The 21,836-nt window shown below is 43.7% G+C and overlaps 1 protein-coding gene across 1 annotated transcript in view; it reads left to right on the forward strand.

Moving 5' to 3' along the window:
- The window catches only part of LOC104280341 (vascular endothelial growth factor receptor 1), a gene marked incomplete at its 5' end in the record, with an annotated part of 42,318 nt that overhangs the window by 4,137 nt on the left and 16,345 nt on the right, over nt 1-21,836 (forward strand). The window contains 5 exons of the mRNA XM_009877959.1: nt 1,231-1,377; nt 3,286-3,417; nt 9,538-9,644; nt 12,698-12,836; nt 19,058-19,162. Of these exons, the coding sequence (XP_009876261.1) occupies nt 1,231-1,377; nt 3,286-3,417; nt 9,538-9,644; nt 12,698-12,836; nt 19,058-19,162 (630 nt within the window). The remainder of the gene's footprint in view (nt 1-1,230; nt 1,378-3,285; nt 3,418-9,537; nt 9,645-12,697; nt 12,837-19,057; nt 19,163-21,836) is intronic.

Consider the following 21,836-nt stretch of genomic DNA (forward strand, 5'->3'; position numbering starts at 1 on the left):
AATAATTGGTTCTTGCAAGACCGGGGAATTTGAGGGAATCTGCAGAGCATCTACATCTCTGAGATTGCTCAGGACCTCCCTGGATTCTCTGCCACTGCTTTAAAGGGACCAAAATACCAAAAAGGATGATGTGAGAGTTGGAAATGTGACAGAAAGAAGTTGCCACATAATGTGCACAAACATTGCAAATACCGTGATCTTCGTCAGAAGAGCCCTCATCTCTGCACAAAATGGGAAAAGGCGTGGCAAAGGGTTGAAATGACAGTGAGAAAAATTTGTTGTTTTTCTTCTTTCAGGGATGACTTTAACATGATGTTTATAGAGTGTTTTTGAAATGCCCTTCTGGGAGGCCCTTGAGCAGAAGCAGAACAGATGAGATGCGCTACCAATATTCATTGTCACTGTCTGTCATGGAAATGTGTTTTATTATGCTGCTTTCGTATGAATGTCGGTAGATAAAAGTAACACGGGAGGGGTGTTGCTATGCTGTGTGGCCAGCTATCACTCAGCTTCAGCCTCTGCCATCAGGGTTTCCAGTGTCTGTGGGATGCCAGAGGACCTGGGGGCATTTCTCACCAACGCAGTTTTGGCAGGCGGGCTGTGGTGTGGTTTGGCCAGGCCTTGTTGCCTTCAGCCAAATATGTGAAACGCAAAAGTGGAATAATTTCTGAAGACTTTGGGACATGTCACGCTATGCTTTTGTGCTTATGGTTTCTGGGTTTAGATGATGTGAGTTTACTGAGTAGGATTTGTAGCTGTACTCTTTGAAGTAAGTAAATGGCAGAAGTCACATTCACGGGTATTGTGGTGTACAGAGCCATATGGTGCTATCGGTTGTGGAGAGATAATCCTCTACAAGGCTGTCCCGCTAATTGTTAAAAACTTCGGTGTCACTGTTTGTTGCTTTTGATGATGCAAAACTGAGCTTTCATAGCAACTAATTGCTTTCGATAAACAAATGTGGTTGGTAATGGAAATGAGGAAATCTTTTAAACAATGTCATCGTTGGGTCTTCATTGGTCATCATAACCTTCTCTTGCTGAGTAGTGGGAATGTTCCGAACACACGAAATGTTCTTAAGCAAGCTGGAATGGTAAATAAAATCTGTGAAAAACAAACTTGGTAGAACAGCCATAGCAATCTCTATCATCAGTAAAATGCTGGTAGGGGAGATAATGAAACCCCCAAAGTTACAAGAATGTAAAACGGAGGTGTTGTTTTGTCTTGTAGCTCAAGAGGCACCAGCCCTGCTGCGGCATCTCACGGATCAGACAGTGAACACCAGCAAATCTGCCATGTTGGAGTGCCAGGTTCGTGGCATCCCCGAGCCCCAGATATCCTGGTTTAAAAACCATGAGGAAATACAGCAAGAATCAGGTGAGAGCTCTGTGTATTTGCTGACCTTTTATAGGCTTTTTATTTGCCTGTCTGCCTTAGGTAGCCGTTTGCAGAGCCATTGGCATCGGTGCCTGACACAAGGAAAGGGTATTGCCCGGATGTTACAGGGAGGCAGGCAGCAGCACGGGCACTCAGGGTTATTCCTTCTTACTCCAAAACCTCAGCCAAGCTGGACATGTAGACACAATGAATCTCTATGGAGTCAGCAGCGAAAATATAGCTCTTAATTTGCATCTTACAAGAGTCATCTCCAGAGAAAAATGTTCCTCTCTGTTTACTATAGAGGGAGCATAAGGATTGGGTGTCTTGGCAGAATAAACCCAGTCTTGCATGATGTGCGTAGGAGTAGCAGGAGGAGTCTGTGGTCAGGCATGCAAAGTCTTTTCTTGATTCACAACCTGGCCACCAGACCAAATTCATATCTGGGATGTCCAAAAGCTAAATGTGTCTGCTGGCACTAGAGGAATCCAGGTCTGACACAGCAGAAAGGAACGACTGCCCAGGTGGCATGCTGCAGCTACAGAAAAAGTGCTGGGAGATGTTTACTGCTGTGTCTGGAATGTAACTTCAAAGATGAGCTAAAGCTCCATGTTCAGCTCTGCTGGCACCACAGTCACAGAAGTGTTCCTTGGAGATTTCAGGTGATTATGGGGAAGAAGCAAAAACTTTCACATGGGAATTCATCTGTATTCACATCAGAATGCAATGAGGTAGTGTTACAGGCTCAGCAAAAGTGTTCAAGGAGGCTTGGTCTGTAGCAACTTGAGTCCTAGATGTAGTCTTCAATAACGACATTTAAGAAAGTTTATGTTTATGTTTCTGTCTTGCATTACTGGAAATTACTGTAGCATGAATAAAAGCAATGGGGAAAACCTCTGAGGATTTCTCCAAGTGAATTATAAGCCTGTGCAGACTTACGGCCCAGGCGCTCAGCCTAATCGGGAGCCAGATTCCATGAAGCTTTACAGTGACCACTGTAATCATAATGGGCATTATTAACGCCATCTTTTAACTGGATGTTACATGCCCAGCTTGGGTGTAATGCAGCACATAAAGTAAGGAGCCAGGAAGATGTCTCTAGAGGGCAGGTCAGAGCACTTTAGTTAGATGCCTGAAATAGACGGTGGGAATACATTTTGAGAGGACAGTACTGATGGAGCCAAACACACAAGTGTGTACTTGACTGCACATTTCCTGGCCGTGTGGTGCCTTGGGGGCAGTCCTGAGGCCAAATCTGCTCCCTGCCTCTTCCTTGCTTGCTGGCGTATTGCCCAGGCTGGCAACTGGGTTGACCTAGCTGGAAAAATCAAGATGCTGAAAACTTCAGGTAATTCCTGTGGTTTAGGGTACACCTCATGGGACTTCATTTTGCACTGGCTGGGGGTCCTTCTGCAAAGGGCTCCATCGTTCCATGCCACATGGGCAAGTGAGATTTGGAGCAAGTCTGCTGCCTGTAAGACCAGTGTGGATGCGTGGAGCTGGGTCTTGGAAGTGGTATAAGTTTGAGCTGCTTTGGGGGCAGACCTATGCCGTAATCAAACCACTCATTTTTAAGTACAGTAATCAAACCACTCATTTTCCAAAAGCTGAAACTCATCTGGATGAAAGTCTAGGTGCAGTGCTAATCAATATACATAGTATCAAGTGCTCCCAAAATCATTCCCTTAGGCTGAGCTTTTTCACTCACGCAAGTGCTTTGTAAACACCAATTTCCAAAAGATTCCCAAAACATCCAAGTATATTTGGCTTTCCTGCAGATAACAGTGTGCTGTGCAGCCTGTGGCTCAGATTTCTTTTGAGAGGAACTTGAAGCAGATATTATTACACAAGGGCTTGTTTTTGTTTATATCCTGGCTCCCTCTCATTGCAAAATATTTCACTTCACAGGAATAATTTTAGGGCCTGGAAGCCGAATGCTGTTTATTGAAAGAGTAAAGGAGGAGGATGAAGGACTTTACCAGTGTATAGCCACTAACTTAAAAGGGTCTGTGGAGAGTGCAGCGTATGTCACCGTACAAGGTAAAGCATGACGTTAAACGAGAAGAGCAAGCTTGCCAGGGTGATGTTCCAACTCAGGCTGAAAAGGCGGGGGTGTGACTTGGGGCTCATGTGGTGATCTCTGAAAGAAGCAATTTGAAGGAAGTCCTAGCAACGGAAGCATACCAGGTTGGAAAGGAAGCTTAGCAGGAAATGCTAACTCAGAGCGTGTTTACACTGACCTAAAAAGAAGAATTGCTTCAACCCAACAAAGATCAGGTCAGGGTAGAAGACAAATGTAAATTTAGTATTGTCAAAACAAACAAAAAACAGAATAAGGAACATTTTCCTACCCACTCATTTTCCCATTTCAGGTTAATTCCATGGAAATTAGAGGCCTGGGATATTTTCATTTGTTTATTTTCAATGTAAATTGAACTGCAAAATGGGACGAGAAGATTTTAGCCTAGCAATAGCTACACACGCATTTTTCAAACATATTTGTGTTGAGAAGTAGGTATGATCTAATTCATAGAATCATAAGAATCATAGAATGGTTTGAGTTGGAAGCGACCTTAAATACCATCTAGTTCCCTGCCATGGGCAGGGGCGCCTCCCACTAGAACAGGTTGCTCAAAGCTCCATCTAGCCTGGCCTTGAGCACTTCCACGGATGAGGCAGTTACTTCTGTAACCATTAGTTGAGTTATTTTACTATTCATTTAAACATCCAGCATTATTTTGCCTTCTGCCAAGCTTAACTCAGGCCTGTGGCAGTGACTTCTATCAAGTAATTTTACACTGCATATAAATAAAGTTTATTCGGTGACTTTTCAGTTTCACTGAACACCCTTTTGGTTCATGTGTTATAAGAGAAGTAGTTGACATTCCGTATAAGACAGTGCCATGTGTGAGCTGAATTTGACATAACCTGTCTTATTGATCACATTTGTTAAGTAAATAGTCTTAAATCCATTTAGTTTCTCTTTATAGAAGAATTTGATTACCACCCAGTCTTGATTACCACCAGATCTCTCAGGCAGGGACCATCTCTTGGTGTATGTCCTTACATAATTGCTAAATGTATCTGAGTACTACTGAGTATTTGGATACTACAGCAAAAGACAATTTCAGCTTGTAAATCAGTATTGATTTACTGCAATGAGTGTGTTAGCACTGGTGGTCGTTGATTATACAGTAATGGGTTTGCTTTAAAAGATTAGGGATAAGTATATGTACCTATGGGCTGGCCTAACTGGTGTAACCAAGGAGTTAAAAACACTTATCTTCTTATGAGTAATGTTAAAGGTTTTTATGGCTGCTATAATGGCTAAAAGAATAACTCGTACCTAAGTGCTTGCTGTCCAATGCATCCCATTAATTGATAGTCCTGGACAACGTAATTCATTATCGTATTGATTTTTAACAACATTGTAGCTCGGCTATTTATTACAGCCACAAGCATTCTGTCAGATGGCTTCTAGGAAGTCATATCTCCTAGTCGATGATCCAGAGGAGAGAAAAGAGAGCAGTGAGGAAGGCTTCTTCTCTGGTTACATGTCCTGAGGGACCACTGGAAACACTCTTTGGTGAGTCCTGTGGCAACTGTTAAATAAGCAGGAGATGAAGACTACCATTATTAAAATTTATAGATTTGATATTGAGTGAGAAAAAGAAAGAGAGTTTGTCTCACCTACTATGATCAAAGCAAATGCTTTTCCACCCTTTCTTTTTCCATGAAGGGACGTGAAGGGACATCCGTGGAGATTTTTTCATTCGTTCCTACACTCATCTGGAGCATCTGCCCCTCTCCCAGGGAACAGCAGCTTCTCACCCCAGCGCTGAGAATGGAGGGACGAGATCAGGGTTTAAGCGTGTGCCTCTCACTAGGCTTTTCCACTTGCTTGTCTTTCTGAGAAATACAGACCCTGCAATTGCTGCTGTGAGTGCCAAAGCCTTCCCTCTGTCCCAGCGGCTCTCGGAGCGCAGGGCTGCAGATCAAAGGGAGCAGAGCAAAGCCTCGTGTCGATGGCCGTGTTTAGCAGATTGGAAGAGTAGTTCGTGAATGAGTCAGGAAGGAAACAGTCTGCTCTCTTTATTTCCTCCAAAAAAACATTCTTATACTCACAGATAAAACAATGTGTTATTTTTGTATCCGAGATGGATGAATGGATGGTGGAATCAAAGGGACGTCTTTAAATAATTGCAACCCATGTTTGGTTTGGAAGCCGTGCTCGTCAGACTGTCTGAGGAGAGGGGCTGCGTTTGTGGACATGTTAGAGCAAACTGTCCTCTTGCTCTTGGCTGAGGAACTGAAGAGGCAGCAGATCTACAAGGATAGAATGGAAACAGCAAATGGCTGCCAGAGCACCCAGCAGGCAGAGGGGAGTATGTCACTAAAAGCTTGAGGACACAAGCTCCTGGGCACAGGGGAAACACAGGCTCACAGGCTGTCTTGACCAGCTCTCCTTCAGGTGGTCACTTTGCTTGCAGAGTGAATGACCTGCCATGAAAGCCTTGCCCTGCTTCTCCTCCTGGGGAGCCTCACACTCCCTCTCCGCAGGGGCTGGCAAAATGGCCAGCTGCAGAGGTGCTGCACCATTTGAAGGGGATGTGTTGGTGAAATAAGGAGCGTCTTCTACAGGTCAGCCTCACTGAAATCCCGGCACATAACAAGCAGATGAATACAGCAAATGCACTGTCTTGAAGCCGATGCCTGATAACTTAATGTGATCCCATGAAAAGGAAACCATGGCATTTATGAAGCATTCGCTGAACTATTCTGACACTAGGAAAATGGTGTTTGCTTTTTAAATAACTCTTTCACTACCTGTCTGCCCTTATGACTTAGTATCTCAAAAAGCTGTTGGATCACACTGACTCTGAAGTCATCAGGAATGTTTCCATGAACTGGAGTTCCCTCAGCTACCGAGTGAGGTTCAGCCTGGGCTATGTGTATGACTGTAAGAGAACAGGTGAACATCAGGGGACATTTCGACTTCTTTTTCCTCAGAAGACCACCAAAGGGTGTTGGAAAGGAGTCCATGAGGTCCCTAGTTCAACCTCAACTCAAACCAGGATCATCACCAACACTATATCCAGTCGGTGATGGCTTTGAACAGGTTGTGAAAAACTCCAAGGTTGGAAATTCCTCAGCATCTCTGAGCAGCCATCCCTGAGCTGCACTGCCATGATCGTGGGATCACACAGATTAAGCAGGGTAGATCACACTTGTGTAGGGGTGAGGGATGCTTTGGATGCAGCAGAGTGGCATTAGTGCACCAGGCACTGCTTTTCCCCTGACTGACACCTGACACAGAGCTGCACCTCAGTATTTAGAGCTGAAATCCTAATGGCAGAGCCCATGCCAGCCCAAGGCTTGAACTCTTACCTGGAGGGGTCAGTGCATTAGTCCAGGATCTTGTCCCAGCATGTCTGCACGGTCCTGGTGGCACCTGTCACGGCTGAGAGGGAGAAGCTGCTGCCAGTGGCACTCCTTTACTTGTCCCTCGCCCCTCTGCAGCACTGAGGATAAGGCTTTTGGAGGGGCTCTGGGACAGGAAGGGGGTTGCTGCATTCTGCAGCGCATCAGGCACATGAGGCAGAGCTGCACGTGGGGAAAGTCTGTGTCTGATGAGGTGGCTGGTGAGTAAATGTCTGGCAGGGGTATAAGTAGGAGCCAGAAATCTTGGGCTACTGTTCAGTGAGAAGGATTTAGTCCTGCTTACAGCCTTTCCAAACTCTGCTAATCCTAAACCATCTTCTGAGTGTGTCTGCCTGTTCTGCCTCAAATCAAACCTTTTCCTACCCAATGGAGAGGCACTCAGCCAACTCTGGCTGCAAAGGTTTTAGCAAGACTAGGAATTTGGCATTTGATAGCCCAGTCCAATATGGAATAAATGCTTTCTGGTTGCCTAAATTCTCTCGAACATTTCAAGGACAGCACCTTCACATCTCTTACTTCTGGGCAGCATACAGTAGCGATTAGGGAGTTGCTGCCTTCCACCCCAGGACTGGCTGTACCGTGCCTCATGGGTTTTCTGAGTCCCGCCATATGGAGCAGCAGCAACAAATGAACCTTCAGCCCCTCCAGGTTTCGCTGAATAAATGTCAGAAATTATTACTCACCATCTGCCTGGGTGCTGCTCAGAAGCAAGGGGAGAGGTTCCATATGTAAAGAGAAAGCCTGACACTAGAGAATAGGTATCCTGCATTGGGCTGTATCATTTGCACCATCACTATATCCAATATTTATATCAAGCCTTTAAAAAAATACTTGTGGAAAAATTAAAACTCTTGATATCTTGGAGTAATAGCTACTTTATATCTCCATTTGTAGTTGCAGTTGTATTTTTCTACAGTGAGCTTTATTCTCAAAGCTCCAGAATGGACATGCCAGGGGAATCTTAGATATAGGGCACGAACACAAATCTTATTATCACCTTCAGAGAGGCAAGATACTATGCGAGTTAAGCTACAGCTACAGGAAGCAATTCAACCTCTGAACAGAGCTCTGTAGCTTTGCCTAAAACCAGACAGCACATCCCTCTGGATTACCCAGTAAGCCCATCAGTGAGACATCAACCATAAGGAATAAAACTGAGCTGCTCAGTGTCTGAAACTGCTGCAAGCACAGTTAACAAAACTACTGTGAAATCATGTTCAGAATTACTCCTTCTTGTCCTCTCATTTTTTCTCTCTGGAGGGTGCATCAGAAAAAGAGACAGAGCAGGAGGGTTGTGGGTTGTGTTTTTTTTTGCTTTTGCTACTGATCAGATGGAAAACATATTGTGGGAAGTGTGGTATTTTGACACGATCACAGGATTTGCAAAACAGACTGCTCTGAAACCATTTTATGAGTCCCTGAATAGCAGTCTGAAGTGAATTTTATTTTGGCTTTTTTTTTAAAGATCTGTCAGTGGGCTCTAATACTCTCCAGATTTCTAACGTTCATGTTTTCTTGCTGCTCCATTTTCAGTTGTTGTTGTTTTTGTTTTTCACTTTCTGTGCTTAATCTGTTCCCTGATTTGGAGAGCTCTCCCAGCTCCCCGACTGCTGGGTTCTGTGGGGTGCTGCTGGGAAAGGAGAGGGTCCTGTGTCCCCTTGGGGAGCCTGGCTCTGTGCTGCTGGTGTGACTGGCAGGAGAGCTGAGGGCACAGAGCCTGCTGGGGACCAGCAGGTTGGAGGGAGCACTAGACTCTACCCCTCAGGCTTCTGCGGGGATGGGACTCGAGACATCCGTGACATCCTCATATGAGCTGAGCTCACAGGACCAGATCCATCCAGGCAAGGAGAATAGGAGCTCATAGACTCTTGCTGGTTGCACCATAAACCTCCAAGGGACCTCCAGCTCTCCCCCAAAGAGGTCTGTGGTGAGGCTGGTGGGTTTGCAGCATGGATAGCAAAGAGATGTGGGCTGCAGGGCTCAGCCACCAGCATGGAAGGACTTGCTGAGCTGGGGCAGAGCCAGCACCATGTCCGAGGAAAGGCATCGAATGGGCTGGACAGCAAAACTCAAGCAGCAGCAGCACTGCAGTGTGTCCCAGGTCACACCTGGATTCATCAGTGTCGACACCAGCACAAGCGCTCCCTGGAGCTTCTCCTGTGTGTTAGCAGCAGCTCTCAGTGCCATCCTCCATATCAGTCAGAGCCATCCTCTCCGCGCAGCCGGCTCTTCTCCCGAGGCAGCTGGAGAGAGTGTTGTCGAGACCTCTGCTCCCCTCCTGGATGTGGGCTTGGCCAGATGGGTTTTGCTCTTGGGGGGCTGGGGTGGTGAAGCTGCATGCATAGGCCCACACACATTCTCACACAAAGAAAATCTGGCTAAAAATAACCTGCAGCTGAATTTCTACCTCAAAAGGAAATTATCATCTGACTGGTCATCCTCAACCTGTTTACTTCACCTCCTGGTGCTCCAAGGAAGAGCTGACTTTTTACTGAAAAACTTATGGATGGATCAAAAGTAATTTTGCTGTGTTCAGTACAGTGGCTTTGTTAGGGAGACCATTTTTTTGCAGGGTCTGTGAGCCAGTCCAAACAGAGATTAATACCCCATTGAAAAGAAGCCGGTCCTTCCTGGTATTTTATTTTAATGGCAAAAAAACATCAAGTGCCCTTGCTTTGCAGGTCGTTTTCTAAAATGTGTGCCACTTGATTTTCCCAGGCACACCGGAAAGGTCAAACCTGGAGCTAATAACCCTGTCCTGTACCTGCGTGGCTGCAACTCTCTTTTGGCTCCTGTTGACTCTCTTCATTCGCAAGCTGAAGAGGGTAAGAACTGACAGGGACCTCCAGGCAGCACCTGCCTTTCCTTACCAGCCTTTTGTCTGTGTTAGAAAATTCTTCCCAGGCCACTGGGATTGCTGAGTCTATAAAAAAAAAAAAAATCTAGTTCACTTACTGCTCGTCTTTGTTCCCTGTACAATCACCGGGCTGTTAATGGATGCCCAGAGAACTGTGATACGCAAGGCTGAGTAAGAGTAAGCCAGAAAGAAAAGCTTGGGTGGGAGCAAGGCTCTGAGACTCACAAGCATTTGAGTGCCTGACTCCCACCAAAGGCATCCCCATTGCCTTAAAAGATGTGGGGGTTTTGGCATCTGGATGTCTTTGAAGATCTGAATGAGTAGGAATGACAGATCTTCACAGAGTGTGCTGAGGTCTGGTTTGCACACAGTGTCTGGTATAATTACACCACTTCCAAAGTGATATTTTACTGAAGTAGTTTTGGTGGTGCGGGCTCTGAAGCCTGGTAACATTAAAGCATGATAACATTAACTGCCCCTGCAGCCGACCCTTGTTCTTTTCCAAGGCTGACCATGATGATTTAAAGCCCGTTTCTGCTGACAGCACGTCTGCATTGCATGGTGTGCGCAGGTTAAACAACAGCAGCTCTCATAAGCAGAAAATACAATTCCTCAGCAATGCAGAAAGATCTCAGAGCAACTTGCAGGATCAGATGGATTTGAGGGAAAGGAGATATGGGTGCACGGAAGGATGTGAGATGAGGAATAGCTTCATGTCCCTCCGGACTCCCACACCCAAGTGATGCTGAGCCCCAGCTGCCCTTCTTTTCCCAGCCACGGGGATCAGCCCACAGCTACCACGGTTGAGCATATTCCAGCTGGCCAAGCTCCACGATGATTGCTAAAGGTTGACTGCAGTCTGCCAGACCATTTTATCTCAACCTACTTTAAGGCCTGCCTGTTATCTTGAGAACTTCTACTGACTGATGGGAAAGCAGCACCAGACCTCCAAACCGGGGCAGTATGGCAGCAGTCACTCTACCTGCCTTTCTACTGCTACAAACTTCCATAAGGGATGAGAGTTTTTTGGGGGAAAAAACGTAGAGGTCAAATGAAGCTCTGGAGAAACTGTAGTAAAGCAAGTGGGACCAGTTCTGACTGCTCACTGGTAATGATGATTCATAACATGACTGCAAACTCTTGGAAAAATGTAGGTTTTAAACATAGCAAAGGTTTGCAAATTTTTGAAATTATTTGTTATGATACCAAAACTTGACATTTGTTTGTTACATTGTTAAAAGATCATTAATAATATTAATAATCATCACTGCTGTAGAGCAAGGGACTTTAACAAGATGATATGTGAATGCTCCTTTCCAGCTAATGTTGGTCTAAGTTTATGGTCTTCTCTGTGTTTCTATTACAAAACTTTACTCTCAAGGATTCATGTCTGGAATTAACTCCAAACTAAATTTCACATACAGATTACATTGCCACAATAGAAAAAATACTTACATGCTCTCTGAGAGCATTTCCTTAAAGCTTGACTATTATGCATATGGGAATAAATGATAAACTTAATGATTATTCATCATTCAAAATATTATTTCAAATGTCTAATTGTGCCAAGGTTTTGGTATTCAGTACATCTGGATAAAGAACTGTAGGAAGCTCCCTACACCTTCCCATTACCCTGCTGCTTCTTCTGGACTGGGCCCACTTGGAAGCTCTTCTAAAGTGACTGGTACAAGCAGTCTGGTGTACACATCTCTAAAAAAAAAAAAAAGCTCTTCTTGGACCATCACATCCCCTGTTTCTGTCTGTATCCCACTTATCCATGTCCTGTTCAGGGTCAGCAGATGGTTTGGAGTCAGGCTTTATGCCACCTGATTTTTCCCCAAGCATCAGTCCACTCCTTCCTGGGACTAACTTTCTGGTTATTTGCAATAGTGAAAGACAACTAAAACAGGAGCTATTAGCTACTGTCATTTTAGTTCTAGTTATGTTTGTAATCAAAGCATACACACCAATATCCTTTTCAAACAAATGACTGGAAATATGTGTATTAGGGACATATTTCCAAGCTGTAGAGGAGAAAAGTTGAAAATCATGGGAGGCACTTAAAGCAACAACAAAAAGCATATGCAGATATACCTATGTGTTTGTCTCTGAACTCGCGTGCCATTTCCTTGAGTTTAGGAAAAGCTTCACAAAGAAGCTTAGTTCAACAGATTTTCCATAAATTCCATAGCCAGGAAATTAGAGCAAACACTAGGCTTTTTCTATAGAAATGTAAGTACTTGTGTATCAAGAAAAGTCCAGTGGATTACAACGGCAATCTAGGTGCTCTTTGAAGGAAAATATGTTTCAAAATGGATGGACTGCAGAAAAGTTTGAGATGAAGTTAATTTTTTTCTTGTGGTTAATCCATTTGCTCAGTAGGAACTGAACTTCTGGCAAATTAATTTGAAATTTTGTGTTTGAGTCTGGGTGATTATGAATTCCTCCAAGCTCAAATAATTTCAGTAAATTTGTCAGAAATTATACCAAAGAAATAAAAAATTCTGAAAATTTGTAAACAGTTCTGAAATGTATAATGTCTAGTCTCCTGACGACTAGTCTTACACAACTTCTAACCACAATATGACCTATCTTTGCTGGGTATATGGAAAAAATAAACACTGTCAGTTGAGCTCCATCTGTTGCATATGATCACTTCTTGCTTTGCACAGTCATGAAGGAAAGTTATTTTTATCAGCAATATTTAGTCATTTGCTGAAAATATTTCTCTTGACTGTGCAGAGGGCCTGTATCATAACACCATATGTTAATACAGATCCACATGGATTTCATTGAAGAAACTGATATGTCACATAGGAGGAAAGCTAGAAGAAGGAGTTTCTTTTACATAAAAAGTCTTGCAATATATAAAAAAGCCAAACCAAAGCTTAACCAGACTATCTATTGGACTATCCAGGCAGACCCATGGATAGAATTAACCTAAAGCCCTTAATCCAAACAAGAAGATGCTGACAGATACCCTTATCCTCTTTTCATTTTCCAATATTCTTTGTTTTCTAGCCTTATTCCTCTGAAGTGAAGACCAACCATTACCTGTCAATCATAATGGATCCTGATGAAGTCCCCTTAGATGAGCAATGTGAACGTCTGCCTTATGATGCCAGCAAGTGGGAAATTGCAAGGGAAAGGCTTAAACTAGGTAATATTGGCATACTTCACATTGGGTTTGCAGTGATTGATTAAGACGTACGTGTAACTACAGGTAAGGAGGAGCTGGATGTGTTTTGGACATGCAGCACAGCATATTGCCAGGTTTGGTGTGAGCTACTCCATACCAAGTGCCCTGGTCTGCGACTGTATTACAGCGTTTAGGACTGAGTGACTGACTGTGTCTTCCATACGTATGTTTTGACTTCAGGCAGGAAAACTGAAATAGAGTCATAGAATCATTTAGGTGGGAAAAGACCTTTAAGATCATAGAGTCCAATCGTTAACCTAGCACTGCCAAGTCCACTGCTACACCGTGTCCCTAAGCACCACATTTGCATGTCTTTTAAATACTTCCAAGAATGGTGACTCAACCACTTCCCTGGGCAGCCTGTTCCAATGCTTGGTAACCTTTCAGTGAAGAATTTTTTCCTGACATCCAATCTAAACCTCCCCTGGTGCAACTTGAGGCCATTTCCTCTCATCCTATCACTTTCTACTTGGGAAAAGAGCCCAACACCAACCTCACTACAACCTCCTTTCAGGTAGTTGTAGAGAGCAATAACATCTCTCCTGCGTCTCCTCCAGGCTAAACAGCCTCAGTTCCCTCAGCTGCTTCTCATAAGACTTGTGCTCAAGCCCGTTCATCAGCTTTGTTGCCCTCCTTTGGACATGCTCCAGCACCTCAATATCTTTCTTGGAGTGAGGGGCCCAAAACTGAACACACAATTCAATGTGCGGCCTCACCAATACACAGTAAAGAGGCATAATCACTCCTCTGGTACTGCTGACCTCACCATTTCTAATGCAAGCCAGGATGCCATTGGCCTTTTTGGCCATCTGGGCGCACTGCTGGCTCATGCTCAGCCGGCTGTCCATCCACACCCCCAGGTCCCTCTCTGCCTGGCAGTTTTCCAGCCACTCCTCCCCAAGCCTGTAGCGCTGCCGGGGGTTGTTGTGACTAAAGTGCAGGACCCAGCACTTGGCCTTCTTGAACCTCGTACAACTGGTCTTGGCCCATTGATCCAGCCTTTCCAGGTCCCTCTTCAGAGCCTCCCTACTCTCCAGCAGATCTCCACTCCTGCCCAGCTTCATGTCATTCACAAGGCTACTGAGGGTGCACTTCATCCTGTTGTCCAGATCATTCATAGAGATATTAAGCAGAACTGGCCCAAATACCAAGCCCTGGGGAACACTTGTGACTGGCCACCCACACCCTTTGCGCCTGGCCGCCCAGCTGCTTTTATACGCAGTGAAGAGTACACCCATCCAAGCCACAAGCAGCTATATTCTCCAGGAGAGTTCTGTGGGAAACAGTGTCCAAAGCTTTATTAATGTCCAGGTAGATGACATCCAGAGCCTTTCCCTCAACCACTAACTGGGTCACCTTGCCATAGAAGGAGAATACGGAGAAGAATGCTGCACTTTACTTTTTTGAGACTGATTTACTTAAACCGTGACATAAAAACAGAGTAAGCAACGGCTTCCAGATCAGACCGCTGAATTGGATGCTACTCTCTCAAGACTCAGGAGACTGACCTTCGGCATTTACTTTAATCTTCCTCCCTTGTAACCTGGTTATGTACTCATTTGGAAAAAAAAGCCTATGCAGAAATGGGTCCTCATTCCTTGTTTCTCCCTTTCCTCCTCTCTCCAGCACACTCTCCTGGTTTTCCCTCTGTGCTGCAGATTTATAAACATTCTTCCTGGTGCACTGTAAAGTGCGAGATTGTGACACAAGACTCAATAAATAAATAAATATCCGTGGAAACTTTGAACCAACAGCTATGTCTCCTACAGACACCCCAGTGAAAGGCATGAGTTTGAGACCATTCTTTACTTCCTAAGTCTAGTGTGAGGCAGGAGGGCATGGATCAGATTTTGAGGTTAAGGATTCCCTCCAGAAACCATACAGATCTTTGCAAAAAGGTCAACATTAAAATATCATTGATAAGCTCAGCCTGCTGCTATAGTGCTGCTTGTACTTTCAGGCATGCACTACAGCAAGGTCTAGAAAATCCCTGCATTTTAGCTAGGATCTGTAACAGATTCCTTCTGTCCTCTGGGGACTGAGACAGAGAATGATTAAAACATGCATACAATTAGGATCACACTTAATTTGCCTCTTAGAAGTCACAAGGTGACCAGATGTGAATAAGAGCAGCTGAAATACATTTCTAGTGATTTATAATTGTCATACACAATTCTGGGAATGCTGAAACATAACCTTGTGCTGGAGTGTCTTCAGTCTTCAAATAGTTTTCTTACAACGATGGACTAAGAGCCTGATGGGCGGACAATGTGATCGCTGTTTCATGCAATGCTTTTTTTGTTTGTGCAAATCCCATGGAAAGAATCAAGCAGAAATGGAATGCAAACACCAAGAAAAAAACCACATCTTGCAGCGTTGGTGTTTGGAGTCTGGAGGTGAGGAATGATGACCAGAGAATGAGTTAAAAGTGGAAGAACTGGTGTAAACAAATAAAGAATGCTGACAATGAATGAGAACCAGATTCAGAGAAGTTGGGTATGTGCAGTATGCTAGATTAGCTCAGTGCAAGTCCTGCTTACATGGCAATTGGCTCAGTCTTTGTGTAACCTTGGCAGTCTCTGAGGATTAGTGTCTCACAAACACAAAATGTGCTTCTATGGTTTTTTAAAAATATTTTTCCTTAGAAATGCAACCCCTTCCAGCATCAGATATATCTGTTTTTCTCTTTCCACCTACTTATCCTCCAGGACACATATTTATTGTATCTTTTGCAAACAAGTCTCTCAGCCCACATCTCCTTTGCTGTGTGTTCCTCCAACACACGTACACAGAGCCCACGGCTGTGATGCAACACTTATATAACAGGACTGCCCCTTCAGCTGTAAGAGCTACAGACGTTACAGGAAATTTCATATGGGCACCAGTGAAGTCCGGATAATTAACCTTCACTATAGATTAGTCTGACCGAGAGCAAAATGTCATCTTTTCATTAGGTGGAAAAATGCTGGTGCCACAAATCACTGTCAGTGCAGTCGAGGGTAACATTGCAGTCCAATGTAAGTGTTAGCTGAGCTATCACACATTTCTCACCTTACTCTTGGGCTTGACTTTCCTAATCTATGGGAGGTCACACCCTGCTGACGCTGTGGTGCTGGACCCCGAGGGAGTGTTGCCACATGGCTGCGGCGCAATGTCAAACATGCGGCTGGCTGGTAGATGGCTTCCTGAGCCCCTCCTCTCTCCTGTCCTCTGCAAGCCCACAGCGCTGGCCCCGAGCGGAGTGTTCTCCTCCATGTGCAGAGCTGTCTAATGGAAAATATCAAGCTGCATGTGGGGAAAACCCAGATGACTCAAACTGTGGCAAAGGACCTGAGAAATGAACATACCTCTTGAGCCTCTGCCTTCCTGCAGACATGGAGAGCAGTGTCTGCAAGTGCTTTTTTGCTGATGCCCTAGGCCAGTAACTCGCATGCTTGAAGAACCCTGCTAAAATGGGACTGGAGTGGAAACCTCGTAATCCAAAACTCCTTGACTGAGGGGTATGTTCACTTTAATGAGTCCTGAGTTGCCCCAAGCAACCAAAGTCAAATGCAGAAAATTTAAGCAGAGCATTTTTTTTCTTTGGTCTGGATGTAGGTGCTGCAACACTTCATACCTGAATGTTACCCCTAACATGACCAGTGTAGCTGCGTGAAGGCTGTGGCCAGTCAACTACTCAGATGGTTGGGCAACTTAATGTTCCTTTTTTTAATTGCTCCATCTAATAATTTTGTAATCACTTTCTCTGTTAACCACACAAAGTGGTGGTTATACATGTGTCAACCCCACAAAGTTGCAAGACCAATCTGTTGGAGTCTTGGGCATAACCTACATACTGAACTGTGGAGTTCAGTCCATGCACGCAGCCTTATTCTGTGGTAACATTTAGCATGGTACAAACAATAGCAGAGCCACAAAAACTAATATATCAAGTGTTATTACAGTTTCCCATTAAATCACAACTGTTGTTTAGAGAAGGAAGTGTTGTTTCCAGTGTGCATTCTCCTTTATAAAAGGTTAGCAGCTGTGTGTAGCTTTATGAGCTGACTGGTATTTTTTCCAAGTAGTGACTAAGTAGGTTATCTTGATGTGGGAAGTGAGTTAGCAGTGATGAAAACAGATTAAAGCTATGGATTAAACAAAGGTATGATGGGTTTTATAGGACCTCAAGCTGCAGCTTCATCTTGTAGAAGGTATAAACAGTAAATACATTAAGGAACTAAGAACATCAATGCACTAAGAAAATTGAGACCTTAGTCCTAATGTTGCTTCCTTTGCACATCTGCTGAATGAAGAAGCTATATGCAATGACTGAAAAAGGTGACTCTAGATTTTAAAAAATATACAATAATTCACCTATATTTGTGTCAAACACCTAAGTCCTTCACAAACCAAGGCTCAGTCTGTTGATGCTTTTCAGCCATGTAGATGAAGTTCTTCTTGTTTTTTATTTCCTGTAAAAAATGCAACACTCACATAACTAGGGAGGAAATAAGTTTCTGTGTTGGTTTTTTTTTGGCTTAGCATATTCCAATTCGTGTTTCCATTGCTTTGATAACATATGCTATTTGCCTTTACTGACAGACATACTGAGAATTATAGTTTAGAAGTGTGATACACATTTAGAAGGTATTTAATTCAGAACTGACAGCAGCTCTTTTTGTCTGCTTGTGAGTGCCTGGATGGGATTCATCTCTCACACAGATATCAACAAAATAGCTGTCCAAGTGAGAGCTAGACAAGTGAGAGCTGTCCAAGTGAGAGCTAGATTGTCCATCATAGGAAAAGGAAATTGTCTGATGGAGATGACTATGTCACATGTGCATATGTTAGAAATAAATATATGGCACATGTTATCCTTTGCTTTGGCGCAAAAATCTGGCCTTTATTTTCTGCTCTTCTCCTCTACACCTAAAAGTCTGCTGCTGTACCCTTGCTAACCACTGAAGTGTCTGGGTTCTGCTGAAGGTGAAGCACAAATACAATCTCAAAATAGCTACCTGGAAATAAAATTTATTGCTAGCTGATATGCTGACAAGATCTCTCTGGTCATCTCTGGTCAAAACTCTACCAGCCATCTGAGAAGGGCAGAGGCAGCCAGTTCTGTCCATGTGAGCACAGTAAATGTAGATGTAGTTAATATGTCCAAGATGTGGTCAATACTCCCTGTTTCAAATACTAATAAATCATGAAGGAGGCTGCAAAGATCATAAGATTGGCATAAAATGTCATGAACTCCAGACAAGTTACAACAGTACACTTGGAGTCTTAGATTGTTCTGAACATGAGGGAAAAGGACACTCAGCTTCTACTGCTGGAATTTTATTGATGCCCACTGATTTATCTTGAAGACCTCTGGATGCTTCTCCTGGGGTCTGCTCAGTAGCAGCATGTTGATGATATAGCACAAATGTCCACTCTTGGACACTTGGCAGCATCATACCCACCATGAGAAAATCCATCATTTGTCACCCCAAGGCCTCTCGCGCTGAATCCCCCCTCCCCAACCTCATTTTACAAGTGTAAATGTCTCATTTGCACAGATTTGCAGCTTCTCACCACTCCATGATCTTAACCTACAAGGGCCAGCTAGGGAAGAGCATCAGAGGGTTGTGCATGTACTCCAGGGATTGCGAGGCAAAGTTGCTGCTGCCTCCCTGGAATGAAGATAATTATAAGGCACCGTGGTCAAGAAGGAAGAATTTCATTTGTAAAAATTACCAAAATCTGTGGCAAGCTGCATCTTAGTGTGTGTGCAAGATTAGTGAGAGGCCTTGTGTTTCTGAGGACGTAACTAGTGGTGTCACAGCCTGCTGTGGTGCAGTGTGCTCAGGTGCAGTGTGCTCAGGGGAAAGAGCAGCAAATCTTTCTCTGGCAGAGCAAACTGAAAAAAATAATATCACAAGCCACTGTATCTCCACTGAATGGTTGCATTCACGTAGCATAATTTTCAATCATATTGCTTTTTCCCTCTGATGACTGCCTTCTGGTTTGTCTGCTTATTCTTAAAAATAAACCCCCAACATACCAAAACAATAAATCTAAACCACCTGTATGTTGAAAGTATATATATCTGTGGCTCATTGTAAATCGTATTTTTTCAATTCGTTATGTATGAAGATGTTTGCTGACAAGATTTCTTTCTTACCAGAATGCATGTCTCAAATTTATTTTCTTTACAGGGAAGTCTCTTGGACATGGAGCATTTGGAAAAGTGGTACAAGCATCTGCTTTTGGAATTAAGAAATCACCAACATGCAGGATAGTTGCTGTGAAAATGCTGAAAGGTATCTTACTGCAAAGCTGGGATGTAAAATATGATACCTTATATAGAATCCTACTTCTAAGATGATTCTGTTGAAAGCAAGAATGTGTGATGTTATCCCCCCACTAATAACTTGAAGCCTCCAAAATTTGTACACCAGATTTTGGGTCCACCACAAGGGAAAGGGCAGAACTATGAAATAAAAATGATATTCCCAGTAAAAAGGGGGATAAATTGTTACAGGATATACAAGAAAGTTTCAGATACAGTGAAAACCTGATTGTCTATTTTTTTTTTGAAAATATGGTTCCACTACTTCAAATGCCAGAATGAATGAAAGAGTCACTTTTGTAGGATCAGAAGGGGCAATCAGATTTCCTGCATACCCTACATTATACCATTATGCTATACTGAACCTATACTGAACACTGTACATGAAATTTAGCTGAACCGTAAGACATCCACCTTGATGTGGAGACACTCAGATGGAAGCTTGGTCATTAGTTCCAACGATGAATCATCACATGGTCAAAACCAGGTGCCTTATGTTTAATTTGCATCTGTCTGACTTCTGTTTCTCATTCTAATCTTCTCCATTAGATTAGACAATGTTTTCTTCATGAGGGCCCTTCTATTAAGCTAAAAAGATTGAACAGTTTAAATCTTGGAGTAGTTGTGCAGATATGTCCTCTCTGAACCATCTGCAGGCTCATCACGCAGAGCTTAGGAAGCTGACAGCTGGGTTGTGTAACGGATTTTCCAGTGCTGTTCATACACCAACACTCTTCCCAAAGTGAAATCATCTCCCAGCTATTCCCTGTCACTTTCCTCACTGGAGCAGAAAAGACAAAGACCCTCACCAATTTGAAGAGGACACCTGGGAAGTTGGCAGGCAGGATGATATTCAGTCATAGCCTGCCACATCTGTGATCAAATTCCATAACCCAGAGTCCTGGTGGCATCCCAAGCTTATGTTGCATTGCTTATCTGTCTTAGTCTTCGGATCCGGATCTTTTCCGGCATCATTCTTTCACAGTGTCACAGTATCACAGTATGCTAGGGATTGGAAGGGACCTCAAAACATCATCTAGTCCAGACCCCCTGCCAGAGCAGGAACAACAATAACAAAAATTTCTTTGCCAGGACATATCCCCTGTTCTGCCAATAAAGCTTGGATCCTTAATGTTTTCAGCTGGTTCTGTTCAGGCATAGTTTGAATTCATCCCTCTTACCCAGTTGCTCCCCACAACTGCATAATTGCTCATCAGTGATCCGCAGATGTGTTACATGTTTCTTCCATGCCTTGGAGAGGCATGTGTAATGCTCTCAGACTTATGGTCTGTCCCTGCAACACTCGACCTGAAATAGCTTCTATTTTTTGCTAGTAGTGACATGGCAGAGGTGTTCTGTGCAGGGTGTGCTCTCAATAGGCTTGCTCTGCAATAACGTTGAATGCTTTAGCATGAGGTGATACCTGCTACTGTGATATCCAGGATCATCCCCAAGAAGGGAATTTGCAGCTAAGAGGGTTGCAAAACTTTCTCCTCTCTGCTGTTGCAGAAGCATAGAAATATCCTGTTGGCCAATCCCAAATGGACAACTGCCTTGCAGCAAGAATATCTGGAAAATGGGAGTAAGCTAAATCTTTGGTCTCTGTCCAGACCTTCTGCAGCAGTGGGCCAGTAGCCATCTGTGTCACTGTTTTCAGTGGATGGCCTGTCACCTGGGTCACTGCCTGACCCCTGGTTAACCAAGCTGTTTTGCCAACATGCAGATCTAGGTGCTGGCTGAGCCATCTACCAGATTCAACATTCCTCTCCGTACAGCAGCAGGCTTTCTTTGCCAGCCAGGACCATCAAGGGAGCAGGGGTTGCTCCTGGAATAGATGGGAGCAGACAGCAGCTACAAGAAAACTTCATGGTGGGATTCACATATTTATATGCAGGGTAGATGCTTGTATCTGAGTTAGTCACTCAATTACCTTTTATTGTCAGTAGTGAGAAAAAACATTTCATCCCGTCTTAAGGTGGATCATTATATATGGTGAGCTGAGGGCTTGTTCACCTACAGTGACTACGAAAAGAGCCTATGGTGACTAGATCCTCTGTAGGCATCATCACTAATGGGCACCTATAGTTAGGGGAGATCTGCCCCATTCCTGTGTCTTCACTAGATTATCCAGGAGCCTCACAGTCATTCATGGGCTTTGCTCTTGCAGAATCCCCATGAGGTGGAGAGAAAGTGTTGACATCCATGCAGATGACAAGTTGGGGAGGCCACGAAGAAAATCTGTTTCCATTCAGATGTTGAAACCAAGCCTTTTAAGATCTAGCTCTAGGTTATTTCCACTGGACTGTTCTTATTCTTGGTGTGAAAGTCTGGATAAGCCTTTTGGGGTCTACACAAAGCAATATGTTTTTTCTGGTTTTCTTAATAAAACAAAATTCCACAGAAAAAAATTGCTGAAGGGAATTAAAAGATTCAACCAACGCTAAATAGAATCGTTCGATCTCAGTGGTGGGATTTCTTATGTCATTACTATTACTATTCTTATTAAGATTGATCATAACTAGCAAGGGTAAGATGCAGTCAGTTAACTAATCAAGATTTACTTCCCTGGTCTATCTTAATAATCCAGGCTTCCTCTATAATGAACAGCAACAATCAATCATCGCTGAAGGGTGGTTCGTCTCTTC

The sequence above is a fragment of the Apaloderma vittatum genome, unplaced genomic scaffold (assembly GCF_000703405.1).
Source record: "Apaloderma vittatum isolate BGI_N311 unplaced genomic scaffold, ASM70340v1 scaffold2741, whole genome shotgun sequence".
Taxonomy (NCBI): Eukaryota; Metazoa; Chordata; class Aves; order Trogoniformes; family Trogonidae; genus Apaloderma; species Apaloderma vittatum.